Source organism: Centruroides vittatus, unplaced genomic scaffold (genome assembly GCF_030686945.1).
Source record: "Centruroides vittatus isolate TY-2023 unplaced genomic scaffold, ASM3068694v2 contig_393, whole genome shotgun sequence".
NCBI lineage: Eukaryota > Metazoa > Arthropoda > Arachnida > Scorpiones > Buthidae > Centruroides > Centruroides vittatus.
The window spans coordinates 1,828,660-1,853,442 of NW_027122209.1; the positions used below are offsets into that span (position 1 = coordinate 1,828,660).

The 24,783-nt window shown below is 30.9% G+C and overlaps 2 protein-coding genes and 1 non-coding gene across 3 annotated transcripts in view; 1 reads left to right on the forward strand and 2 right to left on the reverse strand.

Moving 5' to 3' along the window:
- Nucleotides 1–2,907, forward strand: part of LOC136976092 (S-adenosylmethionine synthase-like) — a 274,541-nt gene extending 271,634 nt beyond the window's left edge. The window contains exon 9 of the mRNA XM_067271307.1: nt 2,890–2,907. The gene's annotated coding sequence lies outside the window, so the exon portion shown is untranslated. The remainder of the gene's footprint in view (nt 1–2,889) is intronic.
- LOC136976096 (UPF0235 protein C15orf40 homolog) overlaps nt 1–17,104 on the reverse strand; it is a 62,709-nt gene extending 45,605 nt beyond the window's left edge. The window contains exons 1-4 of the mRNA XM_067271312.1: nt 16,991–17,104; nt 14,615–14,729; nt 11,108–11,232; nt 5,405–5,499 (exon numbers count right to left, since the gene is read on the reverse strand). Of these exons, the coding sequence (XP_067127413.1) occupies nt 5,407–5,499; nt 11,108–11,232; nt 14,615–14,729; nt 16,991–17,101 (444 nt within the window). The 5' untranslated portion in view covers nt 17,102–17,104 and the 3' untranslated portion in view covers nt 5,405–5,406. The remainder of the gene's footprint in view (nt 1–5,404; nt 5,500–11,107; nt 11,233–14,614; nt 14,730–16,990) is intronic.
- Nucleotides 17,105–19,434: 2,330 nt separating this feature from the next.
- Nucleotides 19,435–19,506, reverse strand: TRNAE-UUC (transfer RNA glutamic acid (anticodon UUC)). The gene has a single exon. It is a non-coding gene; the product is annotated as a tRNA-Glu (tRNA).
- Between the last annotated feature and the right edge of the window lie 5,277 nt (nt 19,507–24,783).

Sequence of the window (24,783 nt, forward strand, 5' to 3'; positions counted from 1 at the left end):
ATGATTGACAATAAATTGTACATATACGAGAATAATCCATGTCCAAGATGTTATATGTCCTTTTCCAAATTTCATCTGATTTGTAAATGTGAGAAAAGCTTTGAGTTAAGGCTAAAATACAATCTTCTTGGTTTAAATGAATGTGATTCGGTAGAAGCGATGTATAAAATACTTCATCGGGCAACATATTGATGTATTTGCAATTTATATAACTATGTTATAAAGTTTTTTGATACTTAATTGTTCCTGTAATATTCGTTATGTTACTTGCATGTAAAATAACTTCCTTTGTAACAGGATGAGGCCTATACTAATAAAATTTGATTTGATTTGATTTGAAAATCAGAAATTGTTTTGTTTTGCAATCAAAATTATTAAAATGAAAAATGATAAATACCATTTAAATTATTTATCATTTTGTGTACTTTGTAAATTTTTGGAATACATTTGTGTAAGCTTGGGAGAAATTTTGGGTCCTGAAAATATTCTGTACCCCTTTTCATAAGTTGTATTGCACCACATTACTTCTTGCTGCCTGCAGATGGCTATCCTTAGTTATACATATTGTCAACAAGGCAGCCAAGAAAGCAAATTCCTTGACTTTTCGACAATTTTTAACAAATTCCCTGACATTGCATGACATTTTCTGAACACTAATGAAAATCCCTGATTTTCCAGGTGTGTAGGAACCCTGACTTTCAACTTTACATTTATTCTCAAATGATTATATTACTATATAAAATTACAGAATAAAATGTATATAATGTTTCTAAAACTAAATTCTTTGAAATTTTAAAAGGTAAAGAAAGTTTTGCTTCATTTTATATTGAAAGAAAAACAATTCATAATTCTTATTATTTAACTGATAAAAATTTATATATAAAGTTCAATAATTTTGTAAAGTTCATAATGTATTGTCATTTAAACTTTATGGTTAAATATTTTCATTGTTTTATACTTTACTTCAATATATGTAAATTGCAGACAAAAGATTTAAATTAATATATTAATTTTACAAATAAACTCAATCCTTGAAGTAATGAAATCTGTAGATATTGTTTATTGGAAATAATTTCATTCTTTCAACTTAAAAAATTTATCATCAAATATAGAAATTCCGAGGAACTGAACACAATTAAAAATCTATTAAAAGCTAAATATTAAAAAATAAATAAAATAAATCAAAGTGATTTACATCATGTCATTGAAGTTAACAATTATTATATAGGGTGTCACACACAAAATCAGTCCTACTCACTGGAAAAGTATCATTTCCAGAATAGGGCTGATTTTCGGCAACTTAGGCAAAGAACATTTCTTTTTGAACTTTAACATTATTTAAATGTACAGAAACTTAGTGGTGTCCTTCTGCATTTATGCATAAATTTGTTCAGACGTACATATGCATAATAATGTTCAGGCTGATCTTATGAAAAGTACTGTCAATAGTTTCAATACTTCTGCAAATACTTTCCTTCAGTTTACATATAGTTCTGGAATTGGTTTCATACACTTGCTCTTATAAATATGACCTATAAAATTTACATCACTAATGTTTCATGATTTCAGTCAGATCAATTTTAAGTGGGACATTCATATGTATTATATAAAAATAAGTAAACAGCTGCTTAATTCTTATTATTTAACTGATAAAAATTTATAAATAAAGTACAATAATTTTGTAACAAAATTAAGATACTTCATTGTATATACTCTATATTACTTGAAGAAATTAATAACTTTTGTTATCAGGGATTATAACATTCCTAATAATGCATTGGTGATTTCTGGTGTTTAAGGCCTTTAAAGCTGAGGCCACTTGTTAATGCTGGGAGGGCACAGGTACTGTACATTACCTGTGTGCCCCAGCATTCACAGCTGGCCTCAGGCTTTAAGAGCCTCAAAATGACATTAATATGATGATGATGATGATTTAGAATAAAGAGATTTTATTGTTTCCTTGTTGATTGCTATTCTTTATCCTTTTGTCAACAGTATGACATACAGTTTCTCACTTCTTTGGTTACACATCGTCAAAACTACCTGACTCTTAATCTCTCTCTCCATCCATATCTTGTATACAATTTAGCACTGCTATATCAATACCAAAAGCCGTGGTCTGTTCTAACAGCCTCAAAATGTACATCATTAGAGAATTATCATTATTCTAACTTTTCATTAAGCTCAGAAATCAAAACCACTGGAGTCCAGCCAGTTCTCAATTCATCCCTGGTTTTTATAAAGATCTAAATTATTGTAAGTTTGTATGGATAATCTGCAATGTCATATAATCCACAAAACATTGCTAGAACTGAAATAAAACCTATGCATAACCTGCACCAGTATATACCTCATATTTCCAAAGTGCCCTTGATAACAAAATACAGTAAGACCCTGCTAAATGCTGCTTCAAAATAATGTGGTCTGCTCGAAGCATTAAAAAATGCTCAAAATTTACACTGATTCAAATTATTACGGCATTTCATTGGTTTGTGTTTAGGAATAATCAATCAGCAAAAGGTGGCAATTTGTCATAGCACCATACTTTCCTTAAATCTATGTTTGTTTTGTGCAATTTTGGAAAACATATAACATCGTGGATGCCATAGGAAATATCAACTTCACCTGGCAAGAATTAACTGATAAATGCATGACCGGAGTGTGGAAGAAGTTATGGCTGGAAGTATCAAAGAGTTCTTAAGAAGAGCCTATTGTTGTATCATTAGGTTGACAATTTGGTCAACCTAATTGATACAGCAAGACTAGGAGATGTAGGTGAGAAGGAGGATATTGAGGAGGGTACTGCAGGTTTCTGGTGAGAGCCTTACCAACAATAACCTTCAAAAACTGGCAGAACAAGAAATTCGTGTAGAACTGGAAAATTGTGACTGAAAATGAAAAACCCCAAAGAATTTCTCTACAAATTTCCTTAGTAAAAGTTTGGTAATGATAACCAAAAACATTGATCAAATTGTAATGAAAGATCCAGATTTTGAAATGAGTGAAAAAGCAAAACAAGGTGATTTGGATGTGATCTCTTGCTACTGACATTTTCTTAAGGAAAGAAAAAAGCGGCAAATGAAACTACACAACTTTATTGCAAAAAACAAGAATTTCAGAAGAGCCAGGACCTTCATCACAAAAAGTGAACTTTACGTTTCTGTGTGCATATGTTTGTTATTTAACATATATTGTTATGCAAATTAATATAAAAATAACTTAAAAATTAAAGTAAAATCTGTTTATTTTTGGTTGCGTGTTCCCCTTTTCCTATTTACTCTGTGTTAAAATTTCCTCGTTTAACACTGTTTCATTTAGTGCTTTGTCATCTAGGAACGTATCCCCCGCATTAAGCAGGTCTTACTGTACTAATATATGCAGATTAAAAAATATCTAAAACATTCCTTTTTTTTTCTTTTGTTTTTTCCATTTCTCTCAGAGCTTAAAATCTCTAATTGCTAGGATCATAATTGTTAACTGTGACATTTTGTCTACTGACTAACAGAACAAACTTTTTCACTCTCAACAAATTTCTTTCTTTCCACGGTAAAAAAATAAAACTGTCACATGACTACTGTGCAAAGAAACTGCATCCATACTTCTGATTTATGGTCATTTTTCCAATTAGAAAATTTTGCTACAATATTATGTTCTGTTTGAAAAATTCTCTAAAAATATCCATTTGCCTTGCCAAGGTTGTTAGCAAGAACAAACATTGAAATGAATTGCTTGATTGCTTAGTTAAACAATTAATATGTAGTTTTAAGCATGTTAGCACTGACTATGAATCAATGTAATTACAATTTTTTCTATGAAAACAGATGTAATTATCAAAAACGTTAATTTTTCAAATAAAAACTGTTCAAATATTAAATCAAAATTTTTTGAATCATTCTTTCAAAAAACAGACCGCTTGAAAATCAAAATAGCAGCAGTCAATTTTTCCTCCAATAAAAATGCAAGGTCGAAAATGTTAACAAGAAACAAACACCTTGCACCAGAGTTCATTAAAAAACTCAAAACTTTATTAAACTATAAATGCCAGTAATAGACTTTCTGACTACAGAACAAAAAATATACAACAACAAATATTATAAAACTCAAATGTTACTATTTCAATTTACTAATTACAACAATAAAATTGGTTATTAGTAAAAACTATAAATTGCAATTATTCAAGATCTGAAAATACTTAACCTGATTATGAACCTAAAAGAAAAGTCCTTAATCAGCACCAATAAGTTTCAATTCAACAACTATACATTGACCAGTGTCAGTGATAGCTAGTTTGATAATGTTCTTTTATGTATTGCTGATTTTCATATTATATATGCCTACAAGAAATAAAAATAAGATTTTGCTTAATTTGTGTGTCTACCAAAATCTACTGTATTTACACAAATGTGAAATGCACTTTTTTTGGATTTCTTTTTCCTCTGAATATAAAATATGTCTTAGATTTGATATAATAAGACACAGTTAATGACCTCTACTGACATGTATCTTATTTCTCTGTCACTAATTCCACTGTGTCATTTTAATGATTTTATAAGGCCAATATTCATAATAGTAAATATTAAAAGGTAAGCTTAGTTTGATCTCATTAGACTATAATAGTAATGTCATAAGCACTTGGTTGAAAATGTTCTAGGTCTTGTAAATTTCCACTTGTTCCAAATGTTTAAGGGCATATTGTTTAATTTCTTTATATAAGAAGTGCATCTAGTGAAAATCTACCTAGATGCCTGACTGGGATGCATAGCTAGCCATAGCCATATTGGCTAAACCTTTTCTGATAACTGTTTGATGTTATTTGAGATGGACATGTAATGGACAAGACACAGCACCTATGTATTGTAAGTGGCAACATTGTATTGCCAAGTTATCAGTAAATACAACATAGTAAATACAAACAACTAGTAATGACCAATAGTAGCTTTGCTTTACAGTTATCCAATCACATTTAAGAAAACATTAACTGTAGCAATAGTTCAAACTTGTAGTTCAAACTGTAGCTATCTGCAAACATAAAACAATGCTACTACAGTCACAATTGCAACTAGAATTAATAAACTTAAACAAAATATGACTTAAAGAACTATTTATAATGCCAATTCAGTGCCAATATGAAAAATTACAAAAATGTTACTTTGCTGAAAAAAGTGGCAATCAGTGACTTCAGTGACTTCCTCCCTATGTCCTAATGCAAGGTTGAGAACCACTGGTTTAAAGCATTTTCAATTTAAAACTTAATTTTATATTTTAATATCACTTTTAACAATGAATCATGAAATTTATTAAATATTTTTGAAATATAACATTATCATCATCATCTTAGGTTTTGAAGTATTTCAAAAAAATTATCAATAAAAGAAATAATTAAAACAACATAACTTTTCATTACCATTAGCTCTTTCTAGCTGATAATTTTTCTAAAACAGCTTCAATTGTCAAATTATTTTTAATTACAGATACTGTTTTCTCTCTTGATTTTAAACCCTGTAATAAAAATATAGTTACTATTAATACTTATACGAGGGTCATTCTAAAAGAAAAGAACGTTTTGATCTGACGACCTGCACAGTTCACCCTCAACTCCCACCGTCGCATCACGGACCTTCTCATTTTTGCACCAGTCTGATACTAACAGCAAGCTACAATGATCATTTACTGTTTATAGTGTGACTTTGAAATGTGTGACAAAATTAAAGATTCCACCAAGTGTGAGGTTCGTAGGGTAATTGGCTTTTTGAATATGAAAAAAGTCCATCCTATTGAAATTTACAAACAGATAACAGAGGTTTATCTGTCTGTAAATTTTCACCAACTACTCTCCGTCATTCAAAACAAATGGAGGGGATTGTTGTCCAGAGGCACTGTGCTTCTTCAGGATAATGCATGTCCACATGCTGCAGTGTTGACAAAGAACTTGCTTCAGCAATTTAAGTGGGAAGTTTTTGAACATCCTCCTTATAGCCCAGACTTGGCTCCAAGTGATGACCACCTTTTCCCAAAATTGAAGGATTTTTTTGGCCAGGAATCACTATAAAAGTGACAACTGAAAGAAGCCGTTAATGACTGGTTCAAGAACTTGATGGTAACTGAGTGTTCACAAGGCATAGAAAAGCTGGTGATAAGCTTTGACAAATGTTTAAATTTGTATGGTGACTACATAGAAAAATAGCTAAGTTATCATATGTGTTGTAAAATAAGTTTTGTTTCATTATCTTAAATAAAAATATCTAGAAAAACAAACGTTCTTTTCTTTTAGAATGACCTTTGTATATTGTTTATGAAAGCAATGTAAGAACTTGACAAATCAAACACAAAAAATAAAACAAATTTGATCAAAGAAGAACAAAACATGCACAATACATCAATCATGTGCCTTGTGTTGAAATAAATATACACAGTATCCAAAATGCAGTACAACAAATACATAGTTGGAAGACATCTAGTTTACAAAAACACAATCAACAATCCACAAAGACAAAACAAAATTTCTTACACAGTGCATCATATACCTGAAACCCAAAAATAATAATACAAGCCGATAGGTGCCTTCCAACACTGAAAATACTTATATCAGGCATCACAAACAAAATAAATCTTCAAAATAAACAACACAACATTCTTAAAGAAAAACACAAAGCATAGAAACCATATGGAATGCAAAGAACAATTACTTATAGATTTAATCATTCAATTATAAGTGCACAAACAATACAGAAATACACATGTAGTAAACATTAATTACAAGAAAGCATTCAACAGAATCCCATACTCATGGTTATTGCATACACTTTGCCTATACAAAATACAACTAACATGCTTAACATTTCTAGAAAACGTATAAACGCACACTGAACTTCACCAATACTAACCTCAGGCTTCAAGACATATACAGTATATTGAAATAAATGCACATAAGGTAAGGAAGTATCCAAGGAGTTTACCTAAGTCGACTCTGATTCTACCTAGCCTACTCGTTAAGCAATAAAACTATACAACATTAAACACAACTAAACAACAGAATATATATTATTTCATCTTATGTACATAAACTACATAAAACTTTACAAATCCACTGAAGCACAATTAATTCAGTTATTAAAAATTATGCACATTATTACACTTACATAAATAGTTTGGCAAAGACAAGTGCAGAACACTACACATAGAAAAAGGAATTAAAAAGAAAAATTAATTTGTACTCAAAAATGGAAAGGTCAAATCCATGGATGATGGCAAGATCTACAAATACAGTAAAACCTCAATTTAACAGACTAATTGAGGCAATGGGATATACTGTACTCAAGGTCTGTATAAGAAGATCAGGACACTCTCCCGTGATTCTATGTGGCAGCGGCCATGTTGGGGCATATCGATAGAGATCACCACACGTGGTTCCTGCGTGAGTCGACTATTATTACGTATATACATACTCAAAATGTTAAACAATGAGTTATTCTGTGGCACCTAATTATAAAAGTAAGTCTACCGACCTTCGATTGTTTAGATTTCCTGCAGATAAACAGAGGAAAGTGAAATGGGTGCAGAACTGCAGACAGGATAAGTGGCAGACAACTGAACATTCTAAACTATGTGAGGATAGTGTATATTATGTATTTTTCTATAGGCACTGTCTTTGAGATGTATACGTGAGCTCACATTAAATTATTTGTTGTTCAGTTTCATTTCGAAGAATCTCAGTTTGAACTGTTAATCTCAACTTTTCTGTCAGTGAAATTACATATTTTTGCCAGAGATATGAACAGTACTTTGAATGTAAAAAAACTGTATGGAAGCAAAAGCTCATTTATGTGTAATTCTGCTGACTTCCGAAAATGGTGTTTTATTATATTTGTATCTTGTGTGTTAACAGAGAAAGAAGTTATATCTCAGATAAGTTCTGTTAAAAATATCATCAAATTGTGTTTAATATTATCCTTTTTGATTAGATTTTATGTAATTAGGAAAATATCATGTTTAAACCTTTGTAAAGTAAAAAATGTTCATTAATTAAACGTTAGTCCAGTATTTATTTTTTAATACATTAATATTGTATTGGTAAATGCTTTAAAATAAAATTTTGGATAACTTATGTTATTGCATTACTTTACAAAGTGCTTATATATGTAATTGCATCAGTTTTAGCACCTATTTAATTAGTTTCATTCACGACAGCAAATGATGTGGATGATTGTTTCTTTTAAACCATTTGATCAAAAAGTTGCATAAAATTGGGGTTGCATAATCATCCAAAATTATTATTATAATTTTGACTGGAAATCACTGGATTTATGCAATTTTAGTTTAATGTCGTATAAAACTGACTGCTCGTACAAGTTTGCTTAAAACATGCGACTCAAAATACCCCAAAATTGCGGCTCAAGAAATAGGTCACGCATGTCATGACCTTGTACAAACCTTGACTGTACTAGGAGCCCAGGACGCCCCCTAGTGGGCATTCTTTACAAATTTCATGATAATTAAAAATCATTATTTAGTGTTATTAAACATTCTATAAATACTTTAAAATAGTTTAAGTTGTTTATTTACTTTCACTGGTAACATTGCTAGGGTGCCCCTAGTGGGTGTTAATTTAAATAATTTATATTTTTAATTTAAATGTTTGAAATATGACAAACGATAGGGGTGCCTCTAATGCCTGTTTTTGGCATACCGTTACACGGATGGACGGACACGCGTTCAATGGATTATATAGATAGATGTTAAAGCCAAAAGTATTGTTACATAATAAAGTAGGATTTCCAAATGCATGTATTAAAAACTTGACAAATTAGTTAGTTTATCTGTTTTTACTTATATATGTAGATAGGTGTGTAATTAAAATTATGTATGTAATTTCACAGTTTAATTTTACAAAAAGTTTTCTATATGTATTATTGCTTATGTACTGATCATAGTTCTGAGACTGTTATAAACAAGTTTACAATCTAAATCAAAATAAATAAACAAACATTTTGGAAAATGAACTTTATGAGCAGTGATTCTAGAATTTGAAAAAAGAAAAAAAACTGTTAACTTAAATACATATAAAAAGCAGTTTAAAATTAACAGTGTGTTAATTTCCACTTATGACACATGGACTAAAAATTTTGTCCATTAAAATTGAAGTCTGTTAAACTGATATTTTACTGTATTTAAGATTCCAACAAGCCAAGCTCACAGAACATTGTACATTGTGCAGAAATCAAACAAAAGAATATAACAGATTAAACTCAATAGGCCTACTAATAATACAGTTGAATACAACACTTAAATGCAATCGCAATAATAAAGAATTAGAACAACTCCAAAGGAAAAAACAAATATTTTAAAGAACATAATCATCCTAAATCTGTAGAAAGGTTAACTCTTCCACATAGAGGAAGGATGAAGCCTCACATATTTAATAAACCTTCAGAACACAAATACAGACAATGCAATAGTATTTCTGCAAAAAGCAAGAAATATCAATTTCATAAGACTAATTCTTGCAGATGAAAGCAACATATCATTAATTAAATTATACATAAAAAACATACACCAGCAGTCTTAGGGCAGAAAGAGCTCCAGAGTTATTGTCAATACGTTTGTGGTAAACTCATTAGAATGCAGATATTTAAATGAACTTACCAGGATCACATTAACAATAACTTTGTCAAATTTCTGACTAGCCTGAGGATGCTGTTTTGGAGAGATGGATGGATTTGTGACTGCCCTACAAAATCAGATCACAAACACAAGAAACTACAGAATGCATATTTTAAAAGACACACTATTTACAGAAGGCACTTGCAGGAAATACAAATCATGCCTGGAACATTAGGTTTCAAGCATTTGGCACAAACTGACTTACATTGACATAACCAAACAGCAAACACAATACATTAAAGCTTGCACACAAACAAATTATTACACAACCAGAAACCATTATAAAATATGTACCTCAGATGGCCATAGAAAACAACACACAAAACATACAACTTATAATCACAGACTGTTTTCTCTGTGATTATCCATCACATCAGACCAAACATCAATTCATCAATAAACAAAACAAAATCAACTACATTACAGACAGCTATTCTAAATACCCATAATAAACAAAACACATACACTGAAAAAATTAGTAAATATGTAAATTTGGACATAAATAAAGAATCTATGGAGAATGGATAAGATATTTATTGTATCTGTAGTTCTTCCTTTCTTGCACATGTGTGATAGCACAAACATTACACAAAAGAATGGAAACATTAGGTCTTAAGAACAGTCATGCATCCACATTACAGAAAGCAGCCATATTAAACACATACAACATTGTTAGGAAATTCTTAAATACAAACACACAAAAATAGCACATAACCACAGTAATAATTTTTCTGTAGTCATGTCTTGATCATGATCTGGTATAACACTAGCTGTGGTATTAACTGAATAGAATGCAATCCACATACACAACAACAACAACTGGTTTTATTCACTCGGCCACTGGTGGACCTCATATTAATAAGAACTATTTTCTGAGAGTATAGAGCATATCACGAGATAACATTTTGCTATGAAACAGCCTTTAAGGGTTAATATCATTTTGATATCTATATTTATCGAAGTGTCTGTTTTCTAAGAAATTTTTTTAGATACTAATTAATTAAAAAATATTTTTCTTTAAAGTAATAAAAGACTTACATAAAAATAATAATAATTTTCTTTTGAGTCTATTCTTTAATCCTTTTTTATAGTCCAACTTAGAAGTAACAGTAAAGATGAAAAAGATTAATAAATTTTATCAAAATGACCTAATTATAGTGATGAGTTTTAGACAAATTCTGACTTAAATAACACAATCAGAAATAATTTGACATAGTGGCTACATTTACTATCATTTCAAACAACTGAATCATTCATTATTTAAAATCTTCTAAAGTACTTTCCTTACATAATATATATAATTGTGTATATATATATATATATATTATGTAAGTATATTATGTTATGTGTATTATGTATATTATATATACATAATATATATAATTGTTGTATATATATATATATATATTTGTGTGTGTGTGTTGTTTGTTTGTTTGTTACAAATTACCTTCACTACATCCACTTCATTTTTCTTGACACACAAAGTTTCAGCAATAAACCGAATCAATTCAGAATTTGCTTCACCATCAACTGGCCGAGCACTTATTTGGATATCAACAACATCTGTTATACCTGTAATTAAATGTAATAAATATAGTTACCTTACAGTCCTTAATTCTAATTTATTATTAATTGTATACTCAGACACAACTTATTACCGTATTTTACGGACTATAAGATGCACCTTAATTTTTAAGCAATTTTTTAAAAAAAATACCTATAAGACGCTACGGACTACAAGACGCTCCTGAATTTTGGAGGCAATTTTTCGAAGAAAAAAGTGCGTCTTATAGTCTGTAAAATACGGTATTAGGACTTTATACTGGTGCTTTGGATATTAATACAAAGATGAGATCTGAATCAGAAAAAACAAAAAAATTTCTTTATTATATCACCTGTAGTAATTTTAATAAAGAAATTTTTTTGTGTTTTCTGATTCAGATCTCATCTTTGTATCAATATCCAAAGCACCAGTATAAAGTCCTAATAATAATAAGTTGTGTCTGAGTAGACAATTAATAATAAACAAAAACTTTAAGATTAAATACATAACATATAAAATATTTTTACTTGTGAAATTAACATTCCTGATAAATTGAATATGCTATAATACAATTGCATAATCATCATAATATATATTGTTACATAACTTTAAACAAGCTATTATAACCTTGGTATCATTGCACTTCTTTAAATTATAACGTGCCTTTGATATCTCTGCTTCTAAATGTCACCTTTAAGAAAGGAAAAGCAAAAGTGTACATGCATTATCTTAACAAAAGAATAATGATCATACAATTACAGAGATAACAGAAAACATTTCCAGATTTAAAAGATTAAATTTTGTTATAATACATATTCATAATAGCTCAGCTTTTTGTCATAATAGCTGTTATAACAACAGCTTTTTGTCATAATTTTTGAAACAATACAATTTTTTAATAGTAACATTGAATCAATTATTTCTGTTGTTACTGGAATTATAATGAATTTTTAGTTTAGTTTGTATTTGTATTAATGTAAATTATAAAAGTAATTGAGAAACATATTTCATCTATATTATTATGCCAAAAGCTTTTTTCTAATATTGAATTATTATTTATTGTAAGAAAAGACATTTTTAAATAGAATCATGATATAAAATAAAAAAATAAAAAAATGTACATATAATAATGCAATTATTTCAAGAATAATGCCATGCACAGTGCCCAAAATTTATTGTTAAAATTTTTATGCTGTTTTAAAAATTTGAGTGAGTTTTAATATCTACTGAAGTAATTATTTTTGTATTATGTTTTAAAGTTTCTTTGAATAATGGGGTAAGAGTCCCAATGGGGAGAATTTTACTGAAATAATGAGTGTAACAAGTATGAAAAGATAAATTATTATTAATTTTCATAAAACTAGATGAAAATGGTAAAAACAGAAAAAGTGTGTTTAAAGAACATGTTAAATGGATCAGTTAGTTAATCTAAATCATGTATTTTTCTCAAGACAAAATCCTGCAAGTATGTGATTTACAATTAAGTTTCTTGTATTTATTGCAATGGCTATCATTAAATTTATGCATAGATTCTCTATATGCTTTTTATTTGCTGATGCATTCTTTTCTTTTTACAACTGTATTATTGTAGTTTGTAATTAATGTTATGTCTTCCCACATTACAGAATGTACTATTTTGTATTAATACAGAATGTATTAGTTCATTAAATTTCTTTAGAAATTTATTAACGTAGAAAATTACATAGTTATCACTTTAACTAAACCATAATCAATTGAAAATAATAATCAAGTACATTAAAGTTCATTAAAATCATGAACATAAATTATCCAAAATGTCATCTTCACTTGTCCTTGGCATGTGAAATGTCAATTGGCCTTAGAATGGCATGTGAAATGTCATCCCGATAAATTCCTGGGGATTTTTCAACCCGATCGGATTCGATCCCTGGTCTCTTCAGAGGGGGTAGGCTGGAGGGGTAGAGAGAGAAATTTTGGATCTTCAGAACGAGATTATCCTAAAATCCATTGTATCTGATGAGAATTTCTGGAATGTAGTTGACAGAAACAAATTTCCATTCTAGAAAAAAGCAGCATATAAAATAAAATCGTTTTTTGGTTCCATATACTTGTGTGAATCATTGTTTTTGACAATGAACATCATAAAATCAAAGTACAGATCATGACTTACAGATGAACACCTTAATGATTGCTTACGAGCAGGAATAACATCATACTCTTCTAATTACAAAGCAATGGCCAATGAAATGCAATGCCAAAAATCACATTGACTTTGAGATTTATATTTTTTTATAAAGAATTTTTATACTTTGTAGATTTTGTATGCATTGTTTAGTAATTACTTGTTTTATAAAAATCATTGTTAAATATTCTTGTGTATGTTAAATTACATTTTTGGAATTAAATGTTTTTTGTATATTATGTGTGTGTATTATTAACCATGTCCAATTCTAAATTCACCTTGAAAAAATAAATGGTGCCCACCGTCCGACCGGTATTCTAAAATGTGCTCTTAAGTACAAAAAGGTTGGGGACTCCTGCTCCAATTTCTTACAGATCGTGCTCCAAACCTAATATCTAAAATGTTCAAAGAGGTATGCGAACTATTCCTCATTAAAAGACTCCTCACAACAGCACAGTTGCCTCCATAGTGGAAAAATTGAATTCTGTATGATGTGATAACAAAGTTATAAGGTTTTAACCACCATAATCGTGCTGATTTTTACTATGTACTTTGTACTAATTTTTGTTTTAAAATACTCATTAGTAAAATAAAATCAGATTGTAAAATATATTCAGAAATTAGTAATAAATATTAGTAAAATAATTATCAAAAAACTAGTAAAATAAACTCAATTTGACAAAACTTGTATATTTAAAATGTTTTATTATCTACTTTACGTTGTAGGAATAATCTGCATACACTAAATTTAAATCATTAATTTTACCTCCCAAACAAGGCATTGCATCACAAAAATGACTTTTTTTATTTGACTATTTTTTATTTTTTTATTAAAATTTTATTATTTATTTTTTTTATTAAAAATGACTATTTTTATTGACAAAAATTACTTTTAAAATTTACAAATTTAGGACATTCAAATTTGTAATTTGTTCTCTTTTAATTTTAGAATGTTAGTTTTGTACTTTATCTGTTAGTTTGTTTCATTTCTCTAGGTTCTAATGAAGGAAGACCTATGAATAGGTTGAAACTGTAGTGACATAACGACACAGTGAGTTTAATGTATTAAACTTACTATGTCACTACAGCAAGTCCTTAAAATAAATAAAGTTCTTGTAAACATTTTCTACAATATTAAACTCACTGTTGGAAGTCAATAATTATAATACACATTTGAGAACTTGTTACATCATATTAAATAATGTATATGTAATTATATAATAATGAATATAAAATAACAATAATCTTACCTGTTATTTCATTTACTTTAGCACTTGGTTTAGCATGAATTTTTATGAAAATCTGATCATTTGACCCAATGTATACAGGACAGAGATCTGTATCTTGATTACATGTGGTTTTGCTCTGTAAAATTTTATTATAATTAATTTTTATAAACACATTATTAGAATTTATTTTATTTTTTAATAGATTTCAAGTTTAAAACTTTATGTTTCTATATTAAATATGACAATAAAATGATTAAAATTCTGAAATAACCATTCTCACTTACACTATAAAACAAACTTCTTGAGACTATAATTACAGTAGAGAGTCGTTTATCCGAATCAATTGGAGACTGGGGTTGTTCAAATAAGTGATTTGTTTGGATAACCGATTATGTACAAAAAAATATATTAACCTATCTGATGTTGAAATTTTTCTCCATTGCGTGTCGCTTCGTGTTGAATTTTCATCGATTTTAAGCCTAATGAAAATTTTTATAATAATAATCAAGGCTATTGTATCGTTAAAAATTATTTCTTTATTTTGTACAAACAAAATAAATATATTGAAAAATATAAAAACATAAAAATTATACTTTAGAAGTAAATCTAGTATCAAAAAAGTTCGATTCAGCACGACACAGTCCAACTGGAAAGCATTCGGATAACCGACAATTCGGATAAATGACTCTCTACTGTATTATTTTATTGCAAGAACCTCTCTCTCTCTTTACAACAGAACAGTTTTCAGGTCAATTTTAATACAAAATTCAATTGAATCTAGTAGTTATTTTTTTTCTGTTTCAACACTCAAATATGCATCAAAAGAACAAATTGATGATAATTTATACATTGAATAGCTCTAAATACTTTTTAATTATAAAATGAGTTAATTATATAATTTTTAGTTTTTAAAACAAGTTCAATCATAAAAATAATTTCTGAACCCATCATGACAAATAAAGAATATCTCTTTGCACAATGGTTTAAAATTTTTTTCTGTACTATTCTAAAGTTACTAGTCTATTCATTTTGTCTATTGATCATACAGCATTTACATTCTTGAAATCCATTTGTAAATCCTTCATCATCACTCTAATATAATAATGTTGGAATTTGTTTTTTATGAGGAAGAAAGCAGTCCTTTTCTCTAACATATATTTATCCTTATTCAAGCTATACTAACTTATTAACCAACACATTCTTCCTATATTTCAGAAAGAACTCGCATTATTACAAAACTATTTGGAAATAATGGTGTTTCAACAGAAAAATATGGTTACAGACACTTTTTAAAACTTCATTCGCATATGATTATCATCTACAATTTTGTTTTGTAATTAGCATTGCTTTCATGGCTTCAATATTTAATATTTGATCTTCCCTTTCGACCACAGGACAAGTAAAAATAATAAACAAAGGACTAATTTTATCAAATTTATTAAAATCTTGGAATCCAAGATTTTTTTTTGTACATTTTATTAAATATTTTATCAGCTACATTGATTTTTTTTTCGTTTAAATTTCTTCAACTGTTTAGTTATTATTATTGCCCATTAATTATCAAAGTTCACATTTTTGTTTGTGTAATATGTTCTTAACTTTGCTGAAACTATTCTGTAAGCTGCATTTCATGCCATTTCTTCCTTAGTAGTATCCATTCAAATTTATGACCTTTATTAATGCACCCTCTAGCAGCTTAACTAAAGCAGCTTTACCAGGCAATGTACCCATCATCTTGTCTGATCTAATCTAGGAGGAGTATAAAGAAAATATGGAAGTGGATATCTGGTAGCCAATTCAGGCCACTTCTTTACCAATACAGGATCATATGTCCTTTAGTGATTACACCAAAGGACAAATGGGATAGACTTTTCAGTTTAAATCTATGTCAAATGATAATAGCAAACATGATATTTCAATGTGGATTAAATGGATGAGACCAATCATTTCATCACATTTCAGAATGCTTAAACAAGAGCTCATTTCTTTTACTGTTCAAATTTGAAATTTGCCATTTGAAAATGTCATATCAAATGGTCTATTGGCCGGCTACCAAAAATAGTTAACTGCTTAAGGTCAAGTCGTAACTTCTTTTGGTAATAACGAAATTTCGACATCCAAGAACAACAGGAAGTTTCTGTGACACACGAACGCATTCCACACGTAAATAAACTGGATGATATCATGTTACCCGCGGCGGCACTTACATACGGTTTCATGTTCGAACGTGCAATGCAAGCTTCCCGTTTTCATTGGATATCGAAACTTCGGTATTGCCTAAAAGTTAAAACTAGGACCTCTGGTTGACTATTGATCGAATGTCATGGTCAATCGACACTTTTAAACGTTTTTACGTTTATAAGTGCCGATCGACAATGACATGGGTTGCAGGTTTACCCTTTCTGTCTTTTTATTCGATCCTTTTTTTGGCATCTTCGAATACTTCTTATAATTGGTGATTCGGCGTAAACAATTAACGAAACACCTGCTTTTAAAAACCGAAATCATTTAAAATGCAAGCATGGCGTACTTGCGCCCCCTACGGAAGATCATGCTTCGCTGGTAACACTATTTTCGTTTGGTTTAGTTTCGTAATTTTAATTCAGTTGTGGAGAATACAAATACAATACAATTAAACCGAGAAAAAACCTCTCCAGACGACTCTGTTTTAAAACTTTTGTTTCAATTATAATAATGGTAGGAGATATTTACAACTAAATGTTTTAACAATTTTTTTTCATTTTTTTATACTTCAAAAACATTCACACAAAAAAACAAGTTAAAAAATAAAACGGGCAATTCAAGATATTCCAGAAACGTTTATAATAAAAGTTCAGAATTAAAAAATCAAATATCAATATATAATGACCAAACGCAATATTTTTCTTCTGTAGAAGTTAACAAAACAAAAAATGGAATGAAAGAAAAAGTTTTTTTTTTTTTTTTTTACTGCGGACAGTAAGGCCTTTTTCCCATACCCATTATGGCTTCGGGAAGGTCCACGATGGGAGCGGCCAGGTGATGAGGGAGCGAACCTGACATATCCAACATAGATCTTCCTTGAAAAATTCTTGATACAGCATTTAGAATTCGAGCGGTTAAGGTGTTAGCCAGTCGCAAAAAGAAAAATATGACTTTTTGCTAATTTTCATAAAATTTGTTCGTAAATATTTTAAAATAAATCAATTTAAAATGAATTGACTAGTTTAAAATTTCTGACAGATACACAATCAACTAAAAAAACAATGGTGTTTCCCATTGCCAAGGCAGGCGCTACAGGGTGACCGTAAACCGTCGTGAGCAAACTAATTTGAAATGTTTTACATTTTAATTAATTTTATTCTAATTTATAAATTTATTTTTAAATTTAATTCTTTAAATAAATACTGTAAATATAGAAAAAAACGCCTTTTTTTATACTGCAAACATTTTGAAACAAAATAATAGAAGAAACCATCTACGAATCCAAAGAAATCGATATCTCAATTTTTAAAATATTGGACAAGACCGTTTAAAAGATGAGCACTTCAATTCCTAAATTGAGTATCGTGTTTCTTAACTTGGAGAGGATAAAAATTCAAGTCACACTTATCGTACTTGTTAGACGTTGCCGATATTAGCATATTATTCGTTTACTGAATATGTACAGACAGTGGTGATATTCGGCGGGTTCGCACAGGTTCGGCCGAACCCGTTGTTAAAATTTTCAGTTTTTCGAACGGGTTCGCCCGAACCCCTTGTTAAAATTTTCAGTTTTCCGAACCTTGTTAAACACACGTAACATTTCTCAGTGGTTTTGTTTTTTTTTTTTTTTTTTTTTTTAATATATTAAAATATACGTATTATACTCTGTAATACTACTAAACTAGAGCCTTATACTCCGTTCGCACCGAGCATTTCAATCTAGACTGTGAGCAAGGTCGGGGACTATGTCTTGGTGCGATCTCTCTCGACCGTTTCAATCTCGACCGAAACGAGGTTTAATCGCGATCGATTCAAGAGAGTTCTTGAAACTAGATCCAGTCATAAGAAAGATCCCACAATCTCACGTGCGCGAGATAATACAAGATGGCTGTGGAACACGTGTCGGGCTATAGATAGTGAAATAAAAAGGATATTGTATTTCGAGAGACGATGACATCTGTCTATTATCAGCAGTGCCATTCGGGGTGGAAAAATTTCTCTGCCTAAAAAAAAAGAAAAAAAATCGACAGCACTAATATTATTATTACCTGGGGCCGTATTCTGGTCACCGTCTCTGGTCTCTCGTCTCTCACAAGCCGGTCGCTGATTGGCTACTCGTTTGGATTAGCCAATCAGCGACCGGCTGGTGAGAGACGAGAGACTAGAGACGGTGACCAGAATACGGCCCCAGGTCTTTGCCCAGGGCCCCTTACGTTCCAAATACGCCACTGATTATTAGATATGTCGCAAGAAAAGGTATTGTATTTATTTCTAGCCAAAACTTCCATTTCGTTTGTCGGTGATTGTCAGGGAAAAATTTTCTGCTAGCGAACCCTTTGTTAACTATTTCGAATATCATCACTGTGTACAGACTTTTCCTAATAAGTAAATGAACAAATAAAACAATGCAGCGAAAATAAATTATGGCAAAACTGAGCATTTCGAATCGATTTTTGCATTTTTCAGTTCAAACAAATTCTGTCCATGGATTTATTGATAATTTAACCATTGCGTTCCGAAACAATTAACATTTCGATAAACCCAAACATAAAGCACACAGTACAGAAATCGAAATGTTGTAAATTATATTATATGAATAACAAGAAATAAGTAAACAAATAAAAAAAAAAAGAGAGAAGAAAAAATCTTTCCTATTATTCCCGTGCCGGGAATTGAACCCGGGCCTCCTGGGTGAAAGCCAGGTATCCTAACCACTAGACCACACGGGAACTTGAAAAGCGCTTTATGTAGGGAGGTTTACAACTTAGCAGTTTTAAAGTCCTTGCATTGTTTATTATTACAACGAAGTAGCTTTTGTTTTTTTTCTAATTAATAATTAACACTACATTCGTCATAAATACTACATATAAGCGTAGAATCGACCAATCTGGTGACTATAGACCTTTAATAAAACCCAACCTTTTACTAAATTTTATTATTACTTTATTATAAATATTTTTTTAAAAAATCGTACGTAAGTAAGCCATCGAGCTTGATTTTGTTTCGTATTGTCCATGAAATTCTATTATTGCCGAGAATTATATCCCAAAACGAAGTAACACCAGAAACGGAGGAAGTCTGTGGAAGTAGAGGTAGAAGGGTGGAGGGCGGAAAATTATTTTTATAATATAGTGGAATTATGAACAAAGCTAGGTAACATAAAAAAAAGAAAAAATATTGGTACACTTCAGCGAGATACGTGATATTACATTTTATATGAAAACCTTTTCCTGGGAAGATAATGAATAATAGTAATGTATATTTGAATTATTCACTTCTGTAATTTATGTACAGTACAGTACTTGGCATTTGATGGTATTAAAATTTAATTATTTGTACTGTACCTATTATTCGATTTGGTTTTATGTTATATATTTTAACTAGATTTTTTGTATTCATTTATTTTCTGCTAACATTATTTTATCTTTGATCTAAAATATTACTTCAATGGAAATTAATGCAAATGAAATCACGAATATAGAGACTAAATGACATCGAACCTCTATAGCAGCGTTTCTTAACCTGGGGGTCGCGAAACAATAATGAAATCATTTTATGAGAAAAAATCCTTTATTATAAACTTATAAACATTTTACTTACAATAAATACACATGTAAAGAAAAGAAATTAATGCGATGGTTGCATTTGTTTTTCATTTAAAATTTTCTCCATACGTGGATCTACGTTAGAAACACACAAAAGCAAATTGTTTTCGAGTGATAAAAACGATTCCTGTATTCAGTTTTTAGCGCAACCGTAGACGAAAAACCCTTTTCACAGAGATAAGACGTGGCGAAAAGGATTAATATTTTCAATGCTTCTGTGACTAAATTTCCATATTCGTGTCGACGAGCAAGCCAAAACGTATTTCAGATGTAAATTTCAGTTGTAGTGTCTTGTCGGCAGACATTTGATGAGCTGGTTGTGAATCTCAACTGGTAACTTGGCTGCGGCAACAACATTTTCACTAAACGGATTCAGTACCCATCTCTTGGAGAAATCATTTTTATCTTCCGGGAAATACTCCGTCAACTGAGTTTTTAGCTCACGCAAATGCATCTTCGTGCAATCCAAAAAGTAGCGAATAATAGTGTCTTGTTAATTCATATTTTTCTCAATATAATTCGAAGTGAGTGGGAACATATCCAAATTTTTGCTTTGAAGGCGAATAATCCAGATATCAAGCTCTTAATGAACGCATGAACTTTGTCTGTCATTAATAAAATGTTTTTATCACGTCCTTGTAAATTCACATTCAAGTCGTTTAAATGCGAAAATACATCAGCTAAGTAAGCCAACAACAACATACACTCATTATTCTGTAAAAACAATGAGAATGGCGTTTGTTTATCCTGGAAAAATATTATTAATTCATCTCGCAATTCCAATACCCGGGTTAACACTTTCCGTCGCGATAACCATCTAACTTCTGTATGGAAAAGAAGAGATTTTTTATTTTCGCCCATTTCATCGCATAGTTTAGCAAACAGCCTGTTCTGTAACGGTCGGCTTTTAATAAAATTAACCAACTTTACAGCTTCACAAACAATTTGATTGAGATTTTCCGGCATATTTTTTGTGACAAGAGCGTGTCTGTGAAGGAAGCAGTGCGTCCATTCCGCCTTGGTATAAGACGATCTCTTAATATTTTCATTAATCCACTGTTCTTTCCTGTTATCACCTTTGCACTATCGCTACATACTGCAATACATTTTGTCCAATCTATGTTAGTATAGTTTCTCGTAGCTTCATAAAAAACATCAAAAAGACATTGTCCTGTTGCATGACCCGGTACTGTTTTGCAAAACAACATATTTTCTTTGATTGATGTGTCCCTCTCGCATTCATACCTCACAAAACATAAGAACCGAGACATGTTTGCTACATCTGATCCTTCATCAAATTGAATACTAAAAAATTCACTCGAACTCAGTGAGTGAGTTCACTCGAATTCAGCAAGTGAGTTCAACTCACTTGCTGAATTATCTGATCGCGAACATCGGCAGCCATGCCATCGATTCGCCTTGATATTGTGTTGTTAGAAAGCGGAATGTTTTTTCAATTTTTTTGCTTCCTCCGCACCTATTATAACACTGACCATATCAATTGCAGCAGGCAATATGAGGTTTTCGGCGATTGTATGGGGTTTGGACATCTTAGTTACTCTTAATGCTACGAGATAAGATGTTTCAAGTCCACTTTTGTCAGTATGGCTTAACTTACAAGTAGAGGTTCGACGGCCGGATGGCCGAGCGGTCAAGGTGGCAGCCTACCGCTCTGGTGGACCCGGGATCGAATCCGAACGGGTCGAATAATCCCCAGGAATTTTTCGGGGGTGGTCCGTTCGGATATGTCGGGCCCCGTCCCTCACCACCCGGTCGCCCCATTGTGGGCCTGGCTGAACCCGTAATGGGCCTACTAAAAGAGGCCCTCTTAGTGCCCACAGGGCGGAAAGAGTTAAAAGAAAAAAAAAAAAAGGTTTGTTGATTTCTCAAGGTATGTAATTTTCTTTCGAAAAATTCCAAGGGTTTGTTTTTATGAGCCGGATGTTTAGTTTTCAAGTGTCGAACTAATTTTGATGGCTTCATGCTTTCATCGAAGAAAACTTGAGAGCAAACAACGCACTGTGGCTTTCCATCCAATGACGTGAAACCATAATTTAAATTACTGTCATTGTACAACTTTGTCTTTTTACCAACCGATTCAGTGGATGTAGATGGCTCACTTCGTTTTTTCACAAATTTATCCATTTCGCGTTAGAAATTATTAAAAAAAACAATTCAGCTTCACGGTTGACCGCACACTAAAATAAAAGTACCAGACGCACGCTTCGCATTAACTGAAGTGGTGCAATCGCCAGCGCCTCTTTTATACTAGTGACAGTACGACTTGTTCAAACGCATCCATATGCATGTTCAAACATGCTCTCACAGCGAGTATTATAGGAGATCAAATTACAAAGAGCACGTACACATCAAGTTGGAACTTGTAAATTACTCATGTATGTACACGTCATACATGCAAGTTCATACCCGTCGCTATAAACGCAGCGACATAAACTAATATAAATAGTTGTATTACATTTTTTTTATACTGTCGGTATTTTCTTAATGTATAAAATTAGTGCAATGTGATTATATAATATTTTAAAAAATTTACATTTATAATTACAGTCAAAATTCAATTAGTAATAGTATGGCTTGCCGTTATTATTCCTTTGGGTGGGGATCGCGAAATATTAATTTTATTTATATTTACTATTCGGGGGGTCGCGGAGCTAAGGAGGTTGAGAATCGCTGATGTACTGTACGTACTTCAATTTTAAGTACAGTACAATATACTCCATTAAGCCTACCGCTCTGGGGACCCGGGATCGAATCCGAACGGGTTCGATTATTTTCGGGGCGTGGTCCGTTCGGATATGTCGGGCCCCGTCCCTCACCACCCGGTCGCCCCATTGTGGGCCTGGCCGAACCCATAATGGGCCTACTAAAAGAGGCCCTCTTGGTGCCCACAGGGCGGAAAGAGTTAAAAAAAAAAAAAAAAAAAAAAGAAATTCAAAAAAAAAAAAAAAAAAAAAAAATCAATAAAGCTAATTGGTTTTTCACGTGGTAGATTTTGCAACAACAAAAAAACTTATTACTTTTCTGGCTTGTTAACAATACAAAAATCAAAATCACGTGACCTTTAATCAAAGCCATTATTTGGATGGAAGGGCACACTGCATCACAAATTCCAAACGATGCTCGAAGGGAGAAAAGCCTGGATGGGATGACTGGAATGCGCACTGAAATCCTCATGCTTAACACGTTGACTGCCACGTGACTTTTTAGGATTCTGTTGTAAAACGCCAACTTAATTTAATTATATTATATTATTAAAAACTCTAATCAGAGTATATAGTAATAATCAAATAGCATATAGAATGTGTTTTTCTTAAAATAAAAGTATTACGAATTATCTCGTAGTTGGCTTATGTAACAGAAAGCTCTTCGCTAAAGCCAAACTACGAGTTAATTCGTGCACAGACACGATTCGTCCTGTCACTTCGCTACAGCCAATCGGAGATGTGCGTCTAAATTCATTAGTAATAAATCGGATATAGAGGCAAGCACATCACATTTACGTCTTTTTTGAGAGTGTTATTTTTTATTTATTTTTATAATCAAATTATAAATATCCCAAAATGGATAAGAAAAGACCACTAACTAAAAAACAACTTGATTACTACACTAATCTAAGTGATTCAGAATCTGACAAAATTTTTGGTGAGGATGGGGGAGTTTATTTGGCAGCGAAATGGTCCTGTTACTGTATGTAAATGGAAAGACAAACGAGAAGTCCTTACCATTTCAAACATGCACGTTGTTGAAATGGTAGAGGTGTTCAATCGCAATGGAAAATGTTCGATGAAACCGAATATAATTCGAGATTATAATCATGGAATGTCTGGCATTGACGATCAGATCAAATGCTATCGTACTACACAGCTCTAAGAAAGACTATTGGATGGCCCAAAAAGGTTGCATTACATATTATAGAAATATATATACATAATGCGCACAAACTCTTTCAAAAAGCAACTTCTTCTAAAATAAAACTTATAAAGTTTAGAGAAGCATTCGTCGAAGCGTTGATTGGAGAAGAGATTCAACCAGTTTCAAAAAAAATTAAATTGCAGAAGCTCCACTATTTACAGAGTATCCCATCTACTCAGAAAAAACAACATCTGACAAAGCCATGTCGAATTTGTACCAAAGCTAAAAAACGCCGAGAAACGCGTTATTTCTGTCCAATCTGTCTTGAGAAGCCAGCCCTTTGCGTAGAAGATTGTTTTAAAAATTATCACAAACAATAAAAATATCGTTTTGCTTTTGATTTTGAATAAACATTTTATAATATTTTCTGTTCGTTTAAATTTATATTTCTGTTTTATAAATTATCACGAACAATAAAAATATTGTTTTGCTTTCGATTTTGAATAAACTTTTTATGATTATATTTTC